This window comes from Macrobrachium nipponense, chromosome 26 (genome assembly GCF_015104395.2).
Source record: "Macrobrachium nipponense isolate FS-2020 chromosome 26, ASM1510439v2, whole genome shotgun sequence".
Classification (NCBI taxonomy): domain Eukaryota; kingdom Metazoa; phylum Arthropoda; class Malacostraca; order Decapoda; family Palaemonidae; genus Macrobrachium; species Macrobrachium nipponense.
In genome coordinates, this window is record NC_087215.1 from 70,009,713 (window position 1) to 70,029,545 (window position 19,833).

General features: G+C 35.8%; 1 protein-coding gene across 1 annotated transcript in view; it reads right to left on the reverse strand.

Moving 5' to 3' along the window:
- LOC135199714 (uncharacterized) overlaps nucleotides 1–19,833 on the reverse strand; it is a 195,723-nt gene that overhangs the window by 99,304 nt on the left and 76,586 nt on the right. The window contains exons 3-4 of the mRNA XM_064227869.1: nucleotides 14,356–14,479; nucleotides 3,596–5,202 (exon numbers count right to left, since the gene is read on the reverse strand). Coding sequence (XP_064083939.1) covers nucleotides 3,596–5,198 — 1,603 coding nt within the window. The 5' untranslated portion in view covers nucleotides 5,199–5,202; nucleotides 14,356–14,479. The remainder of the gene's footprint in view (nucleotides 1–3,595; nucleotides 5,203–14,355; nucleotides 14,480–19,833) is intronic.

The window sequence follows — 19,833 nt, forward strand, 5'->3', positions numbered from 1 at the left end:
ATAGGTCAGATCATGTTGGGGTCCAGGGAGGAGGGGTGTTTGTTCAGGGGAGGCTGGGCGTGGTAAGGTCTAGGAGGTTAGATCTAACCTTCTTGGGTAAGGTCAGGATCTGATGGGGTTAAGAGTGGGGTTAAGTTTTAGACGAAGGTCAGTTAAATTGATGAGTCTCCTAAAAAAGCGAGCTGTTATGCTTTACATAGATTGGGGAGGGGGGGCCGTTATAGAGGATGGGGTATCGGGAGCAGGGAGGGATCAAGGTTGGAGAAGGGAAACAAGAGTGGGTATTTGAAAGGGGTATTTCAAGTGAACAGTAACGGGTCTGGTTTTTTGAAGGAATGTTATCACAGCATGTTTAGCCTCATTCACGTCATCTCTCTCCCTCTGACGTTCGACGTCGGTGACCTTTGTCGATGCGACGTCTCTTTGGTCTTCATTTCGCTTCCACTGACCTTGTTGGATTGAGGTCAGTTTTTTTTTTTTTTAACAACTGGACTGATTTGTTTCAAAAATCTTCGTCAACTTGAGAGAAGTGTTATGTCTCATCAGAAGAGAGACGACGTGGTCTGAGTCATCGTTTCAGAGGCTTTATTATTAGGTTTGGTGAAAAAAAGGTAACAGTTTGAGTTTTCTAATTATATTATCCAAATCATGCTTTTGGTGTAGCCTCGAATTTGACCATAGTTTGTTATTAATATTATTATTATTATTCAGGTGAACCCTATTCATTGAAGTTTAAAAACATTTGAAGGCTTTTATGAAGCTTGATTTGGATTTTACAAAAAGAAACGATAATAAATAAAATAGAGGGAAAATTATATATATATATATATATATATATATATATATTATATATATTATTATTATAATGGTAAATATAATAAATATATATTTATAATTATTATTATATATATGTAGTATATATTTATATATATATATATCTATAATATATAATATACATATATATATATATATATATATATATAGTATATATATATATATATATATGTATATATATATATATATATATATATATATATATATATATATATATAGCATATGTGAATTTACAGTGGTTAAATTAGGAGAGATGTTAGCTTTTAAATGATCAATAGGAAACAAGTACTGTCAGTGATATCGAAGACACTAGGCTAGATTAATACTACATCAAAGATACTATTAGAATTCAATGGGACAAAAAGAAAATCTCCAGCTACAAGAAAATATATATGGCAATATGTCACAGTAAATATTTTAATCACTAAGTGGCCGAGTATCAGCTGTTGTGAAAACACAGCAGTGTTTGCTCTACAAATGCAGTTACAGAGGAGTATTTAATGCACCCTTGCCATAAGTAAGGGCTTCGTTGCTGTAAGGGCGTCAAGTTAGTCTCGACCCTTGTCTTTTGAAAGAAATCCTTAATTTCTATTCTTCCTAAGAGGATATCCACACTCACAGTTGCACGTTTAATCTCAGTCAGGGATTACGGGAGGCAACGAATGTCTTCGTTGCTTTGAGTGGCCGACGAACCTATCCTCGCAATTCTCGGGAAAAACACCAATTTAGAGTAAATCTAAAGACATGTACGTACGCACACACTCACACACAAGCGAGGAAAGGAAGGACCGTGAGGTAATACGGAAATACAGAGAGGAATTGAGAAGTTGTAGTAGCTACTTGAAGGTTTTGGAAGGAAGAGGATGGGCATCGTAGTGGTATTTCAATTGTAGGACATGCAGCAGCTGTTGTCAGACGGGCATAAGCAGCCGTTGGCACAGTAGGTTTCTACCTTAAACATGTTCGCTCGTATCCTTCTTGGGTGCTTGTCTTATATATATATATATATATATATATATATATTACTTGCAATAGTGATATGCTTATCAGCTTACGTCTTGCTTCTGCTTTTTTTTTCATTATACTGAAGTTTTGAAAAAAAAATTGTAATTAGACGTTTGAATTTTCACCCTTCAAAAAGGCACCACCAGCTGCTTATGCCTGTCTGACTGTAAATCCACAAACGGGGAAGGGAATGTGATAACTGTCGTGTTAGGTTAAACAAAGTCTTGTCAGTTTTAGATCGATAAAGGCAGTGCACTGATTGCCTCTTTACATCAGGTGTCATTTCTGTGACGAAATGTCAAAAACAAGTTGCACGATACTAGCATTCCTTTAGATAATTGTTTTAAATATTAGAAATTATTATTATATTTATTTAGTTAGTTTTGTTGTCAGTATACCAACATAACCATCTAATTCATCATTATCACTATTGCTGTTATGGCTAACAAGTGTTGTTTAGTTGAGTCTTATTGTTACATTTAACAAACCGTGTGTTAGTTGTCTTGTAATTAGGAGTGTAACTTCGTCCTTAATTTCATGCAATGCAAAATTGGTTGAAGAAAAGAGAGAGAGAGAGAGAGAGATAGATAGTGTATGATCTCGTCTCTATTTCATCTAATTTAATTTCTATTCCCGGACTCCTTCCATCTTGTCTAGAATTATATAAAAAAAAGTTCTTCCTTATCGGTTAGTTTTGAATGAGGTGATTATTATCATTTTTATAGTAAAGGTAAGTGCTGATTTTTTTATCCTTATCAAAGGGACAGACACTTACCATAGTAAGTTTAAGGTTGCCGATCAAATTACCTTTTTTTCTTTTGACTGTGAGTGTTACTGTTTACTATCCTGGCAGGATTTTCTAATTTTACATTGTATTTAGCAAATGGGAGGAGGGCTAGAAAATCGGCCACTTTTGAGTAAAATGTAAACTGGCATTTTCAAATTATTTTTCATATTATATTTTACCAGGTGCAAATTTTGCTAATGGCATTTGCAATGCACTAAGAAAAAGCCCATTTGTCATTGTTTTTTATACAGCTGGCTGAAAAATATGTTTCTTTTGGTTTCGTGGTCCTTTTTTTCTATAAGTTTTTGGTTAATATTTAATGAGAATTATATTGGAAGTCATCTCCAGCTTTTTCATGTTATTCATTGATAGATGTTATTGGAATTTATTAACAGACAGATTGGGAATAGCTAAGGTTATCTTTGGTTTTGCGAAAAATTTGTTAAAACTACTTTAATTAATTTTTATTCATTTTTCGAATATAAATATTAATTTATAAAAATAGGGAGAAGAGGCTAAATATTTTTTTATGTTGCATAATCAAATAACATGGACACTTTCACGTGGTCTTTCTCTTCCCATCGAAACCATTCTGTAGTTGCTCGTAATTAGGTGGTGAATGGTAACCACTAATGCAAACATCACGCGAATATCACCAGTCAACAAGCACTTATGTATGGTATTTAAGCTCCATTCTGGCTCATGTTCATTACCATGAATATCTTACGATAGTAGAACTTGAGTGGACAATATAAGGTAGTGGGTGTGAGGATTTTGAAACTGAAACTGTTTTGTTTTCTTGAATTCATCATCATTCTCTGTGTACGGCTCCTTGAGTTGGCATGTCTAAAAGGGGCTGGGCATGATAAAAGGTATAGACAAAAACAATAGAATAGTATTTATATACCTGACGAACATGCACATTAACAACTAGAACAGTAGTAGCAACAGAAATAAGAATGTATGTACCTGTCTGGGTGGAAGTGTCGAAGAAAGCACACGAAGTCTCAACTGTCATAGTGGCAATGGTCCCATCTGTGATCTGGGCGCAGGAATCTCGACGTCCTCTTGATTTCGACATCTCTTCACTCTGGGTGCTCTGGCGCCGGAAGTTCCTCGCCCTCATGATATCCTCAGTAGTAGACTGACGGCGAAATCCTCTGGAGATGAGAATTTCCTCTGTGGTGGACTGCCTGCGGAGGCCTCTTTCCTTGGGAGAATGCTCCCTGGACGAGCAGGTGGATGAGGAATCTGGAGATCGAGGGGACCGTGATGAACGTCTTCCTCTGCCATGGTACTCTACAGCTGTAGTGGACTGCCGTCTCAGCCTACTTCTGGGAGATGTTTCGCGGGAATTTGAGTCACTCGCCTCTGGGGATAAGTGTGGTCTGGAGTCTCGTCTTGCTTTTCTTCCCAAGGACAGTTCTTCCGCTGCAGCTGAGTCAGGTGATAGTGAATCTCTGCGACCTTTTCTCGACAGGCCATCTGTCTCTGGGGCGTCTGGGGAAAGGAAAGGCCGTGAGCCTCTCCTAGACCCAGGAATTGGCAGACCTTCTTCAATTGCAGTTGATTGTCTTCTGAGGCCTCTGTATTTTGGGGATGGCTCTCTGCTACCTCTGCCAGATCCTCTCTCAGGAGACACTTGGGGACGAGAGTCTCTTCTCCCACGATAGATTTGGGTTGTGGAATCTCGACGAATTGTAGTGGTTGGTGACGAAGGAGCGGGTGAAGAAACTGGGGATCTGGGTTCTATGATTCCGGGTTCTGACTGGTCTTTACCACTTGATACTTGGGAAACCAAGGAGGTCTGGGACACGTGTGACTCAGCTGAGGCCTGCGTCGTAACGGTAGGCCTAGGCACCAAGTCCCTAGGTTCGGGAGAGGAAACATGCCTAGGGGAGTGTATTTCAGGTCGGTCAGGAGAAGCAGTCTTATCAATACTATTTCTTGAGGATCTGGGATAGACTTGTGTTGTAGAATCACGACGCTCCTTTTTTTCTTGTTCTAAAGAGTCTCTTCTTCGGCGTAGAATCTCTGCCACACTTTCTCTTCTGGCTAGAAATTTGGCAATATCTGTTCTTATGTCTGTGCCACTTTGTCTTCTCTTTTTCATTTCGGCCGAAGATTCCCGCCTGGTTTTGTTGCGGGGGACGTCCACCATGGAGTCTCTGCGCCGCCATGGTAAAGACTTTGCTATATCAGCGAGGGATTCTCTCCTTGTAAGATCTCTACTCTCCCTACGGGTTAGCGGTCCCACTGGGGTGCTGGTGTTCGACGTGCAGGTGCTGGTCGAGCGCTGCTCTGTCGTTTCCCGGCGACCCCAGTCGCGAAGGATGTCTGTGAGTTGCGCCAGAGAGGATCGGCGACGGCGGGTTGTGGGAGGTGAGGTCTCCCTCACCTCCCTCGGCGGCTCGATGGTGGTGATTTGAGCCGAAGAATCCCGCCGGCCCACCCTCGGCCTAGGCGATGAACTCTCACTGTGGATCTCATCGTAGCCATTGCCTCCCTCCCAAACGAGTCCCACCTGGTGACTCAGGATTGGGAGGTTACATACAAAGCAAATGGCTGACATCCTCCTGCGGGAAGATGTAAAGTGTTAGTTGAAAGTTTTCTCTGAATTTCAATTGTAGGACATTTCTTTTTTAAATCATGTGACAACATATTTGGCTCAGGGTGGTGGCCAAGAGATACACACACAAGGCATGCTGTTTTAGTTTTAGGTTGATATACTCAAGTCTCACTTAAGAGTAAAAATCATGAGATTAGAACAATTTATAATGATACTGAATATCCATAAGGTGATGACAGGGGTGATTTCATGGTGTTTATGAGGAACCTCCAGTCTTGCTACGTATATGATACGATTATTCTTTAACATTTAAAGAGACAAAATTATTATCTTTATTATTGCCTACAAAAACAGATCTGAGTTAAAATACCATTTCATGGAGGTTCCGCATCAAATGTGATCATTTTGATAGTTAATACCTTTGCCATTAATATGAGTTACTCAGGCAAAACTACACAATGACATAAAACTACGAAGAATCTAACTATTGACAAAATTTATTTTATGTATGGTTGGTCTGTCTCTTATACTAACCTACAGGATGTTTAATATATTGAAAATGTGAACGGAATGCTGCTGTTTCAGTATGTAGGGAAAGACTGCTCTGTGCATATTCTGTTGAGTTTCCAAATCTCTCTCTCTCTCTCTCTCTCTCTCTCTCTCTTTGTTGCTTACAAAAAATCCAATACAAAGTGCTCATTTTTTCTAATTTGATTTTGTATGAATATTTAGGTAAATGTCATTAGTGTTTTTTGGACGAATCCCCTGTATATATATATATATATATATATATATATATATATATATATATATATATATATATATATATATATATATATACAGGGGATTCGTCCAAAAAACACTAATGACATTTTCCTAAACATTCATACAAAATCAAATTAGAAAAAATGAGCACTTTGTATATATATATATATATATATATATATATATATATATATATATATATATATATATATATATATATATATATATATATATATATATATATATAGACAAAGATTTACATGTAAAGTTATCGGACTAGCTTCATATAACTGTCGTCTGTGGTGTGGGCTGGTCACGGTAAACGTGTGGGGACGAAGAAATAAATTTTCTTTGTAGAGTGTACCATGAAACCCTGATATTGGTATCGTTTTCTTTAAAAGCTGTAAGAGAGAACCAACATCATTTATTCTGGGGGACTATTACATTTGGATTTTCGACGGGGACTGATTTGCAAGTAGTTTGTCTCCTCTTCCATGGCCGTTCTTTTGATTCAATTATGCCTGGATTTAGTGTATGTTAGGAGTATTTTATTATTTTATTGTTTATAAGGAGGTTATTGCAATCATACTGCAAAAAACTTATAAAGATAGTCCTTAAAGACTAGTTAGCTGATTTTTTTGTCCTTGTGTAAGCCAGTGATCATATCTCCACCTTTAACCTTATATATTTATGTCTCTCTCTCTCTCTCTCTCTCTCTCTCTCTCTCTCTCTCTCTCTCTCTCTCTCTCTCTCTCTCTTCTCTCTCTCTCTCTCTCTCTCTCTCTCTCAGATAGTGTCATGTAGTGGTTTGGAATAATGTGGAAATGTTTGCATGTTGTCTTTATAGATTTGAATCGCAAAATTATTTGACAATGTGTTATAATAATGAATCTGTCGAAGGGTCGATCTTGACTCTGAATGAGATCGTGTTTTTGTTCAGTTCCTCTCGAGCTCCTGAGCGTCGTGTTCATGTTAGAAATTCACTTATTAGAATTACAGTGGTCTTCATGTCGTCTACATAGTGTGTCATTTTGTAAGAGTACTACACCGTCGTGTGAACCTGGATATTTTAGAAATAAGAACTATTTGTTTTGTTTTCCTCAGGCCAAAGTGATTGGCCTGAGGAAAACAAAACAAATAGTTCTTATTTCTAAAATATCCAGGTTCACACGACGGTGTAGTACTCTTCATTGAAGTGATGGGTGGAAGTGAAAGCAATGTGCACGGTTATATGTACTATAGACAACATCACCTCTTTTAATAGGTTCATGTGATCTCGGTAGAAACTGTCATGGCAAATGAGTTTTTAAATGATTTGAAGGCTTTCGCCTCGTCAGGTTTGTCGTTATTTTTTCCATAAAACATAAAAAACACCGTGGTAGTAGTTACAGCTGTTCACAGTAAATGGATTGGAACTGTGTCCAGCATTACTTTAGAAAGTAGATGGATAGAGATGGGGGAGACGAGTAGATCAACAAAAGGGGTTGGATTCACATACTGGACCGACTGACAGAACTAAATTAGGGAGGGAAAAATCGACAGGACGTTAAAAAAAAATCACTTGTCAGAAATGATAGAGGATATATTTACTACTCATTTAGATTTCTATATTTAGTCAATTTTGTGTGTCTTCATGCACCAATATATATACGACTTTCAACTTGTTTTTTTATTATTATTATTCAGAGTTAGCGGCTGAATTTAACTTGTTATTTGTTTAAGCACAGAAACTGTTAATGAGTTCATGCAATGGTTAAGACAGTGGCACTTTTTTTTTCGTTTATTTACGGTCGAGGTTTTAAAAAGGCGAGCTTATGGTTATATATATATATATACAATGGCCATCTGGAGTGGTTCTGTTTTTGTCCACGAGCGCAAGAACAAACAGGCAAACAGGAAACAGACACATGTGGAACGTAGATTTAGTTTCAGACTTCTATTATGAAGAGTTTCATCTTTATAGTTTATTTAGGTTAAGGACGGACGTCTTGTACTGATCACTTGCGCTTCAGTTTCCTTCTTTTGTTATGCTTCGATTTGCGTCGTAATGGTTTCTGTAATTCACCTTGCTTGTAACTGTAAATCTTTTATTACGAATATTTTTTTTTTTGCACTTATGAATATTTTGACGAAGTGCCAAGTATATGGTCACTACACTTACCAATCAGAAAATAGTTACTTCACTAGAGACAGACACCTGAACCTATATCATAGATAAAATACGATTGAACACTAAAGGCAACAGTGATCCCCTAAAAACTTATTAATAATACAAGAATTCAGACTAAGTTCATTAAAACAGGTGTGAGGTAATCTTACATGTAATTAAATTAATTAAAGGGCATCACTCCATCAACAACTTTTGTAAGTCTAAAATATTACCCTGGTTCTAATACTTCTACCTAAACAAAATTAAATATACTGGTGAAGAAAAAAATGTTAAATACAAAAAATTATTATTAAACTCAAAATTTATAAGTGAAATTCACAATCTCGGAGAAATTTACTATTACTTGAAAACAACACAAAGTTTGATTAATTCTTGAATTAATTATTAAGTAAAATTAAATCAAAATTAATTTATTAAAAAAATCCAAAAATTAAATTATTCAAGTAAAATTCAAAGTGTTAAGTAACAATTGAAATTTGAAAATTAACTCACAAGTGTTAAAAAACAACAAAAACTTGAAAAAATTCTAAGGAAATGTAATCAATTCACAAGTTCTAAACTCAGTTAAATTTGTAATGATTAATTAATGAAAACACTTAATTTAATAAAATTGTAAATATAAATGTAAAAAGAAAAATGTGACAAATACCAAAATTGCAAAAAATACTAAGAAAGTATTAATCACACAGAATATATATGTAAAAACATACCTTGATAAGAAAAAATGGATAAATGCACAAAAAGAAAAACAAATCACCAACACCAAAATGTGAAAAAAATGGTAAAAATGGATCCCTGGAATAACTTAAGTATACTTTCAGTATTTCAGGTACTTCTTAGGTTTAAGTTTAGTACACTGAACTTATTAAAAAACTCTTACTTTGGTATATACCAATTTTAGAAGGCCGTTTTCGAAATGACCCATAAACACTTACACACGAGGCGCCTGTTACACACTTTTACAACGTCTGTTCAGATTCCACAAATAAGCACTCGGCAATTAAATAAATTAAAATCTAAATCTAAAACTTATGAGTGCCCAACCACTAGGTATAAAATCTTTACGTTAATAGGAAACCAAAATTCTCTCATAAGGGGAGAGAAAGAGAGAGAGAGAGGGGGGACCAACAAACACGAGTGGTCTCTGATATCGGATTGAACAAAAATTGCTGTCGTAGTATGGAAACTTTGGAGTAGACCTCACCTAAAATGGCTGGGCAAAATGATTTTGGGAGCGAGACGCGGCTATTATCTTAAAAATTCTCTTTCAAAACAATAAATAGATAGTGGGATTACAAAATCATAAATGATATTTATTATTACGTGATTTAAGACAATAAAAGTCTCTTAAGATAAAAGATGTGATTATAGAATTTTCTCGAATGAAATTAATGTCGTCATATCCATGAGCGATGTCACAAATCTTTCCATTTCATATTTAAAGCACTTACGAGTCAACAGATTCTATTTCGACAAAATCGAGAGATAGTAATATTAGATTGTTAAATAACAAAAGAATCTGTAATTTCTTGAATGAAATGAACGGTATCATAAGCAAAACTTCTAGAAGCTTCTAATATGACGTAACTATACAGAGAAAGGGTGAAATCTTCACGTGGTTTCTCGACGAAGACACACAAGTCCAAAACAATCTTGTGCGTCGTATGATTGACAGGATTCCAGAACAAAACGGAGAAGCGATGACAGCTATTTCCTGCTTCGAACGGACAGTGCTAATTTCTCTCTCTCTCTTTTCACATCCTACTTTATCCTTAACTTCACATTATATTTTTATGAATTCTGAACATATACAACTGAACATATTAGCACTAAGCAAACTAATACTGAATCTGAAAACATTGCAAACACTTTTACAACTTTTCATAGTTACTGAGGTGAAATTATGCATTGCGAAAGCAACAGCATAAGAATATATAATATAATTATAGATAAATATTTATATAAAAAAAAATTAGTAGTATTAATATAATATATAATTAATATATTTATATATATAAAATATATATAGCTATTGTATATTTTATATATATATATATAATATGATATATATTATGATAATTATATATGATATATATATATATGATATATTGATATTTAATATATAATAGTATAGCTACGTATAGATATGACTAACTTATGAAAGGGCACCTGCTCATTGGCGTGAAGTCAAAATCCCTCGTAAATTCATAAAACGGCTTTTCGGTCATGGCGAGTCTCGCGTTAGCAGTTCATGAAATAGAGTGGAAGTCCATCCATGTATGCAGACTATTATCTACTACTATTAGGATATAACATATTTCTCACGGTAATGTAATAGGATGGGTATCGTCTGTGTGTGTGTGTGTTTTTTTTTTTTTTATATAGACATAATTGAACACAAGGCTAACGCTTTGTTGTGAAAAAAGAAGACCTCATGTCCTAAATTTTCCCTGGACCAGTTAAAACAATATGACTCATTTAGATGGAGCAACAAGTTGTAATATCTCGTAAGATGCATTCACCTGTGCCTGGCAATTTAGAAAAGGCGTTATCAAGAAATAAAAAAAGAGGAAAATCCCCACTCATTCTCTTACATAGAAGATGATATATATATATATAACGACGTCTGCGCAGATGTAATTGGAAACTCTCCGCTGCCGGTGTGATCAGTACAAAACCGCCGTCGACTCTCTCCTTTGTTTAGTGATTTCATTTAGATGCTCAGTCGTAAGAGAGAGAGAGAGAGAGAGAGACGTCTCGACACGAAAGGGAGATAGAATAACACGACGATCAGAGAAGTTACTTTACGAAGGGCCAGATCTCTGAATGCTTTTCCACTTTTCGTCATATTATTCATTATTATTGTAATGTTTTTTACCTTTTTATGTGCTCGGATCAAAGGCCTTTCTCTGTGCTTTGATCGACTGTTTTGCCTAACTTTCAACATCTAATTTTTGTTTTTTTGGTTAATACGGGTACAATTTAAACCCCTATTTATGTTGTGATTGATTGTTTTGCCTAACGTCCAATATCCACTTTGTTCATTTGGTTCCGAAAGCTGCCTGTGGTTAATGCGGGACAAAATTGCATATCTAAGAGACCGGCACACTTATCCTTCAATTATTTCTCCCCTTATTCAAGTTTTTCCTTTCCAAACATGTAGTACTGCATTTTCATCAGTTAGCTGTGATTTACGCTCAGAAATAAGGTTTGCTTTACTTTCTTTTATAAATTACATGGTGCAATATATCTTTTTATCTAACTATCAAATTTGATATATGACCCGTTTATGTGTTTTTTTTTCGTTAAGGTATTTATTTCTTTATAGCCTTTTACCTCTTAAGTAACATTTTCAAAGAAACATTTGCCCAAGTATATTTGGCCATGCCTTTTAAAATAGCATCCGAGTTATTTGTTACTGTCGTATAAGCGTTTTTTTTCTATTTTTTTGGGGGGCACGGCGTATGATTCAGTTTTTCTCATATTGGCAAAGTTTATGACCTCTCATGATAACTTTGAAGCCTACTGCATCTTTGTTCTTACAGCTATAACATCATAGATTGGATTGCTACTATTTAAATCTTATTTCTAGTTTTATTTTTTACATATATCGTAACGTCTATTCCTCATTAACTCAATGATTTCTGTTTATCCATATTTACTTCATGAACTGAATAAGATTCGCTTAAGTCATGTGAAATTAATTTCCCCTCTATAATAAAATTATTCTTGATGGAAAGGCTGCACATGTCTTCAGAAACGCTAGAAATGGTTAAATGAAATGTGAAGTATCCGTTAGAATTGGTAGACTATAATGAGGCAAATGAAAGTAATATGTCAGTAGATTCAAGGAAATTAAAGTACAATAATGAAGGTTGCGCTAAAATAGGAACTGTTCTTACATTTCTATTTTTGACTGATAAGAATTATTCATGTCCCAAGCTCTTCAATTTCTACAATTACTGTATTTCATAGTCTCACAATATATTATGACGTTTCCTCAAAACACATAATTATAGATTTCTCAATGTTTCCAGTTTTCAAAGTATTACGTTTTGTTTTGGCCTTAGTTTGACGTGTGGAAAATAGATTTACGTCTTCCAAAAAAGCCTTATTTATTTAAAAGATATTCTGAAATATGGTTGTGACATTTTCAAGGAATATGGTAATGAAATGACTGGTCCCTTAATATTTACATTTTTGTTCATTGCCTGACAATACGTTACAGGATTTTCCATCATGTATTTTATTTCAGTAAGTGCAATAGGGGGCTTCCTCTATTTAAGTTAATTCAATGTGAGACTGGGTATTGATGTTATATTTGTTATGTTGTTATTTCTGTTATACGTCTCAATCTTGACGCGTGCTTCTTAATTTTAACGGACACCCTGTCGTAATCGATTCAGGTTTAATTATTTTGATTGGAATCCTATAAAAAAACTCTTGACTTGGCTAATAGACATCCATTTTTTATGCTTTACTGGTTTTCACTGGGAAGTGGGCATTCTGTCATGTAAATAATGTCTATCGGATGCTTTCGGGTATGACATAGAATACTACCAATATCTCGAATATAATTGTAGACGGCCCATCGTATAAGTATTACATTAAACATGCTTTGAAAGATTACTTTATAAAATTTATCTATCTAACACGCTTGCACATATCTCGTGAGATGACTTCATAGAATTGATCTTTCTAACACTGGTGCACATACCCCATCATATAATAGATAGCTATATGAGATGTTCAGACAGCTATGTATTATTTAAGTCTGCAACATTTTTCCGTATATCACGGTGTACAACGAATAACTCGGTTACGCTATGATGACATTCCACTCAGTATATGCTTTTTAAATGTTTCCCTGTGGAAATTGGTCAAACATTCAGAGATCTGGTAACATCTACCGTCCTCAGCGAGACCAAGTTGAGGCAGAGAAGGTGGCCCCTAGTGCTAGTAGGTATTTGTGGTTTATAAACCCAGGCGATAAACTTCCAGATATCTGTCATATTTTTTTTCTTTGAAAGGTCGACCTCCTTCCTTATTACTCTTTTTTTAAAGTCCCAATCGCGGTAGGACACCTGTGTGTTTAAGAAAAATATATATATATACATGAGAATATAGTGAGAAATACAAAGGTACCATTGAAGCTATTTTTGGGGAGGGGAGAGTTCCTGGCCTGTATGGCATCTTTGTGGTTATCTGCGTGTCATCAGAATGAGGCATAGAATTACGAAGCAATTTTCGAACCTTGATTTTTATTTTTTTACTTTTTAGGAAGCTGTGTGTTTAGAGAATAAATATATATGTGTAATTATTGTTTTTTTTTTCATGATAACTGTTACTATTTGGTGTAGAGAGGATATTACATAACCAACGAATTGTTTATTTAAGAGAGTCTCGTATTCCTTTTCTTCATTATGATTCTGTGGTTCGTTTGTTTAGGTGGGACGAGAAGTGGTTTGGACTATGTGGTTACACTGGAATTCCGAGGAAACTCTTGGTTAGGCAATTAAGATTTATTTTGAAATGGAAAAATGGAAAAAAAGAGAAGATTCTGTTGTTGGAAATACCTGTAATAGATGAGAAAAAAAATCATGAGTTAAAATTACAGACTATAAAAATTAATTTACGATTAAAACTATGAAAAAAAAGGGGGCCGGGCATCAATGCATTGGTAACATTGGTAACATTTGTAAGTAATGAAAAACAAACACACAAGAATAACATGTGTCCTGAATCTAATTTGGGGAAGCAGGGAAAGAAGCATAAGCCAAAATAATGAATTTCCATAAAATTGTTTTTTACTTGTATTGACTTTTTAAGGATATTGAATACAGAATGAAAAGACGGCATTGATTCTCTTGCATTAAATTTTGTGTCCTGCGGGAGTTGAGGACAGTCCTATGGAAGCAGAGAGGGATGCAGGAGGAGTTGATATATGGTCATATATGTGTGTGTGGATAGTCTTAGGACGAGGAAAGCCAAGGAGGTTGTTCACTGGTAACTCACGAAGATATGATAACAGGGGGGTGCCTAAGGTTCACTTTTGGGACTATATGTATTTTTATACAGAATTTTTTTTTTCTTTTGAGGGATGGGAAACCTGGGTTTGTTTGTTTTTTTATTATTATTAATTTGTTCTTTTCCTCCTTTTCTGTATTATGATTTTGTTTTTGTTTTTTTGGATTTCAAGGGATCTAAACCACAAATACCACTCACCAGGTTTTACCTGATAGCCAGAGCTAAATGGTGGGGGTTCACCTGGATCGCTCCCATAATGGAGAAGAGTGTTCGTCTTCCTCCTCCTCCACGATGATTGAGGCGGTGATAGAGCTGCCCACTCCTGCAAAGGGGGTAAGGAAGGGGGGAATAGGGGCCCGGGTGGGAGGGAGGGAGGGAATTGGGAGGTGGGTATAGGGCACAGGCACACGCAGATGTGCACGCACGTTAGTGTGGTGGAGGGGGTGGGGGAGAAAGAGAAGAAAGACACGCTTCGTTTTAGTTCTCTGCTTTTAGGGGGACCTAAGCAGATCTTAGAGCAGAATTCCTTATTTTTATTAATTTGTTATTGGGAAGGGAAAGAGAGGGGGTTGGAGGATACGCGGAAGGGGTATGACATTGGTTTCGTTAAGGGGTGGTGGATGGGTAGGTTGTTGTTGTTGGTCCTTGGGCATAAGTTTGAGAGATAGAACCTGATGCATGGTATTTCATCCCTGACTGCTGACACTCTTATAGTAGTCTTGATTTGAATTAGAATCATTTTTATGTTTGAATTAGAGAAAACGAGAGAAACTCGATGCTTCAATATTGTCTGTGGTCATAAATGATTGATTATTCCTGGTGAAAAGCACTTGATTGACGTCCGTGACTCCGGGAATGTTCACAGACATTTCACAGAAAATTCCGTGAGGAACTGTCAAATGTTATTGACCTAAGAGAGCAGAAAGAAAGGTTCCATAGTTATGGCCCAAGTTGAAACGGTCAGTAACTTGAAATAGAAATGTGATTGGTCTGACCTTTTGCTTGACATTATTCGGTATGCAGCGACTGGTATTTAGTTTGTTATTTATTTATTTATGGTATACGCACAAATCGACTAAATTAAAAGTGCACTTGCAAATTTTGCTAGAAGCGAAAGTGTAACGTTTAATGATTATTGCAGAATATGCATCAACTCGAAATTTTTATAAATGGGAATAGATGCCCATTTTCTTTGACTATCTCAAAGGGAAACTCGTTTGAATATGATGGACCTTGTTCTATTCTAAATAAACCCATAATTATTTAGGTTCTATAATTATCTACGAAATAATAGGTACATGTTTTATAGTTTAAAGTTAACCCATAACTGTAAAATGGATACAGGTTGTTGTCAAGTCAGACTGTAAAAACATACATATAGTCTGGGAAATATTACTCATTGGTCTATTTAAAATCTTATAAATATTTCTCATTGATCTATTTAAAATCTTGAAAATATTACCCGTTGCCTATTTAAAATCTTGAAAATACTACTCATTGGTCTATTTAAAATCTTGAATTTATTATTCATTGGTCTACTTAATTAAAATCTTGAAAATATTACTCATTGGCCTAATTAAAATCTTGAAACTACTACTTATTGGTCTATTTAAAATCTTGAAAATATGACCCATGGCCTATTTAAAATCTTGAAAATACTACTCATTGGTCTATTTAAAATCTTGAAAATACTACTCATTGGTCTATTTAAAATCTTGTAAATATTACCCATTGCCTATTTAAAATCGTCTATTTAAAATCTTCAAAATAAAGATAAAGATGTGACTAATAGCTCGACGATGCTTTGAAAATTACGACAATAAGTATCTGGTGAAATGCAGTCTTCTGAATAGTTGTGGAAACGACGGAAAAAAAATAAATGAGCGAATGGTGATTGCTATTTCGAAATCCGCTATTTTCTCTCCTCTGCGCGTTGCAGTTCTGTATATACAGTTTTTCCCTCTCATTGACAATTGAAGATGGTTTCTCCAGGTTTTCTAGCACGGAAGCCACGTCCGAGTAATCATTTTCATGCGACGATAAAAGTGTCAGAGTCGGCGATGTCCTCATAGTTAGAGTTCATCATATTTAAAGCTGGCAAACTGCAAGAGAATTATGGACACGGGAGATGAATAAATCAGTATTGTTTTACACAGTGTACACATGAATTATTGAGGTACTGAAAAATCAATCTAATTAGACATATGTGGTTATTCAAGGATACCTATATTGGTACATGTAACGGTTAGAGTTGAGTCACGAGTGAAAAATTAATTACAGTGGATAACGGTTCAGAACTGACATGGTCATTAATGGAGAGAATGAAGAAAATGATGAACAGACAGACAGGGATCACACATGTAAAGAATGAACAGCTTATGGTAACACTTGAATTATCATGATATTAGTTTTTTTTGTGTTTTTTTTTTTAGGTCAAACCAGGACCTTTTCTGCCAACCTCCAGTGTCATCTTGCCAACAATCTCTGCACAGAGCGAACAATTTTCCTTCCTTTTTATTCTTTCTTTTAACCACAAAGCCACACTGTTCGGGAACACAAACACGAACTCTGTGCAAAGGTTTGTTTGACAGTGCTAACTGACGGGTGTCAGAAAAAGGCCCTGTATGACGCCGCTTCGTCACCTAGGGTATACATACTTTCGCTTATCCGTCACACTCTTTGAAGGGTATAATGACTATTATGATATTGTCGTTCCTTCACCTGCAAACAATATTATTATTATTATATTATTATTAATATTCTGTCACCTAAAGTATGCTATTATTATTATTATTATTATTATTGGAGAAACAAATCCACAGTTATGTTAATATGCATATATTTGAATTTAAAAACAGCACGGATAGCTTTCGGGAATCTGTTCAGTTGATAAAGGGAACCGAACAGATTCCCGAAAGCTATCCTTGCTGTTTTTAAATTTAAATATATGTACATTTACATAACAGTGGATTTGTTTCTCCATTTGAAGATTCGTTCTACTATGAGGATTTTATTATAATTATTATTATTATTATTATTATTGACAATGAATGCTCATTCCTATCATTCCTATAAATGTATTTACTTAATGGTCAATATGGTCGTAATCCATTTTTCCTTGCGCGGAACATTTCGCTGCTTGAAATAAGGCGACCTCGAATTTCAGCTGAACGGAGCAGTGTCCAAAATAAGACTCGTAGAAAACGAGGCGAAGCCACCTAGCGATGAATAAAGTTATTTCAGTGGCAGATGAGATTGGTTTGTCTCTTAGACGAATTGGCCTGCAAAAGTACTGTGATCAAAATTATGATATCCGCAACTGAGACCCCATGAAAACTATGTGTATATATACTATATATATATATATATATATATATATATATATATATATATATATATATATATATGAGTGTGTGTGTGTGTGTGTATACACACACACTTTCGAGTATTTAACACATCTTCGGGCACACAGTATTAAAGTATTAAATACACGAAAGTATGTTTGGCACCCTGCCTTCTCATTTTTAACTTCATGAGTGGTTTCAGATAATAAACAAAATCACGTGCTTACTTTTGTGATTTCTTAGTATATATATATATATATATATATATATATATATATATATATATATATATATATATATATATGTGCGCGTGTGTGTGTGTATGTATGTATTATGTGTTTGTATGCATGTATGTATATATGTGTATGTGTATATATCTGAAAATTGAATTATGATACATTACAGGTAACTTTTTAAAGCAAGCATTATTTTTAACTGCAATCCTTCAGTAGTTCATAGGAAGGATACGTTCAACTGTGCCCACTCCACCACCGCAAGAAGCTACAGGTTTATGCCGTCTCTCACCCTCAAATACCTTTCGCGCTCAGGTATTCGCTGATTTGGAGCCAACATTAACCCCCCTCGACCTCGGTAGTGTTGTAGTGCTTAAGAAAGCACATAGCCATTATATAAGACATTATCATATTACCATGATTCATATATACATACATCGAGCTACAAATGTCCATTAATATCAAATTCACTCTACCCGAAATTAATATATTTTCATATATGCTTAACCGAATGGGAATTTTATTAGGCGATAATACAATTGTCGGTGCTACAACACTACCGAGGTCGAGGTGGGTTAATGCTGGCTCCAAATCAGCGAATACCTGAGCGCGAAAGGTATTTGAGGGTGAGAGACAGCATAAACTTATAGCGTCATGTGGTGGTGAAGTGGGTAAATAGCTTCACTGACGTTCTGGATTTGTATGGTGTCCTGGGTTTGCACCCGGGCGCCAACAATTCTTTTATCGCCTAATAACATTCCCCTTCGGTTAAGCATATATGAAAATATATTAATTCCGAGGTAGAGTGAATTAGATATTAAAGAACATTTGTAGCTCGATATGACTTATATAATACCTACGTGCTGTTAGCACTACAACACTACCAAGGTCGAGGTGGGTTAGTGCTGCCTCTAAATCAGCGAATACCTGAGCAAGAAAGATATTTGAGGGTGAGAGACGGCATAAACCAATAGCCTCTTGCGGTGGTGGAGTGGGTAAATAGCTTCACTGATGTCCTGGATTTGTATAGTGTCCTGGGTTCATGCCCGTGCGCCGAAAATTCTTTTATCACCTAATAAAATTCCCCTTTTGTTAAGCATATATGAAAATATATTAATTCCGAGGTAGAGTGAATTAGATATTAAAGGACATTCGTAGCTTGATGTATGTATATTGAATCCACCGGGGGTAATTGTTGATTCTGACTTTTATATAATGGCCCCTACGTTGGGCGTGTCATAAGCACTACAACACTACCGAGGTCGAGATGGGTTAACGCTGGCTCCAAATCAGCGAATACCTGATCGCGAAAGGTATTTGAGGGTGAGAGACGGCATAAACTTATAGCCTCTTGCGGTGTTGGAGTGGGTAAATAGCTTCGCTGACGTCCTGGATTTGTATGGTGGTCCCTTGGGGTATCCCCCCGCGCCCTGGGCCCCCCGCCGGACAATTTCTTTATTATTGCCATAATAAAAAATTCCCCCTTCGGGTTAAGCCCAATAATATGAAAATCATATTGATTTCCGGCTGGTAGAAGTGGAATTAGAAATTAAAATTAAAGGACCGTTTGTAGCTTCGATGTATGTTAATGAAAAAAACTTTCAACAAAAAAAGTAATTGTGGAAAATATGGACTTTTATATAAATGGCTTACGTAGCTGGGTCCATGAAGCGCTACAACATTACCGAGGTCGAGATGGGCTAATGCTGGCTCCAAATCAGCGAATACCTGAGCGCGAAAGGTATTTGAGGGTGAGAGATGGCATAAACTTATAGCCTCTTGCAGTGGTGGAGTGGGTAAATAGCTTCTCTGACGTCCTGGGTTTGTATAGTGTCCTGGGTTCGCGGCCGGGCGCCGACAATTCTATTATCGCCTAATAAAATTCCCCTTCGGTTAAGCATATATGAAGATATATTAATTCCGAGGTAGAGTGAATTAGATATTAAAGGACATTTGTAGCTCAATATATGTATATGAATCACGGTAATGTGATATATCTTATATAATGGCTACGTGCTGTTATAAGCACTACAACACTACCGAGGTCGAGGTGGGTTAATGCTGGCTCCAAATCAGCGAATACCTGAGCGCGAAAGGTA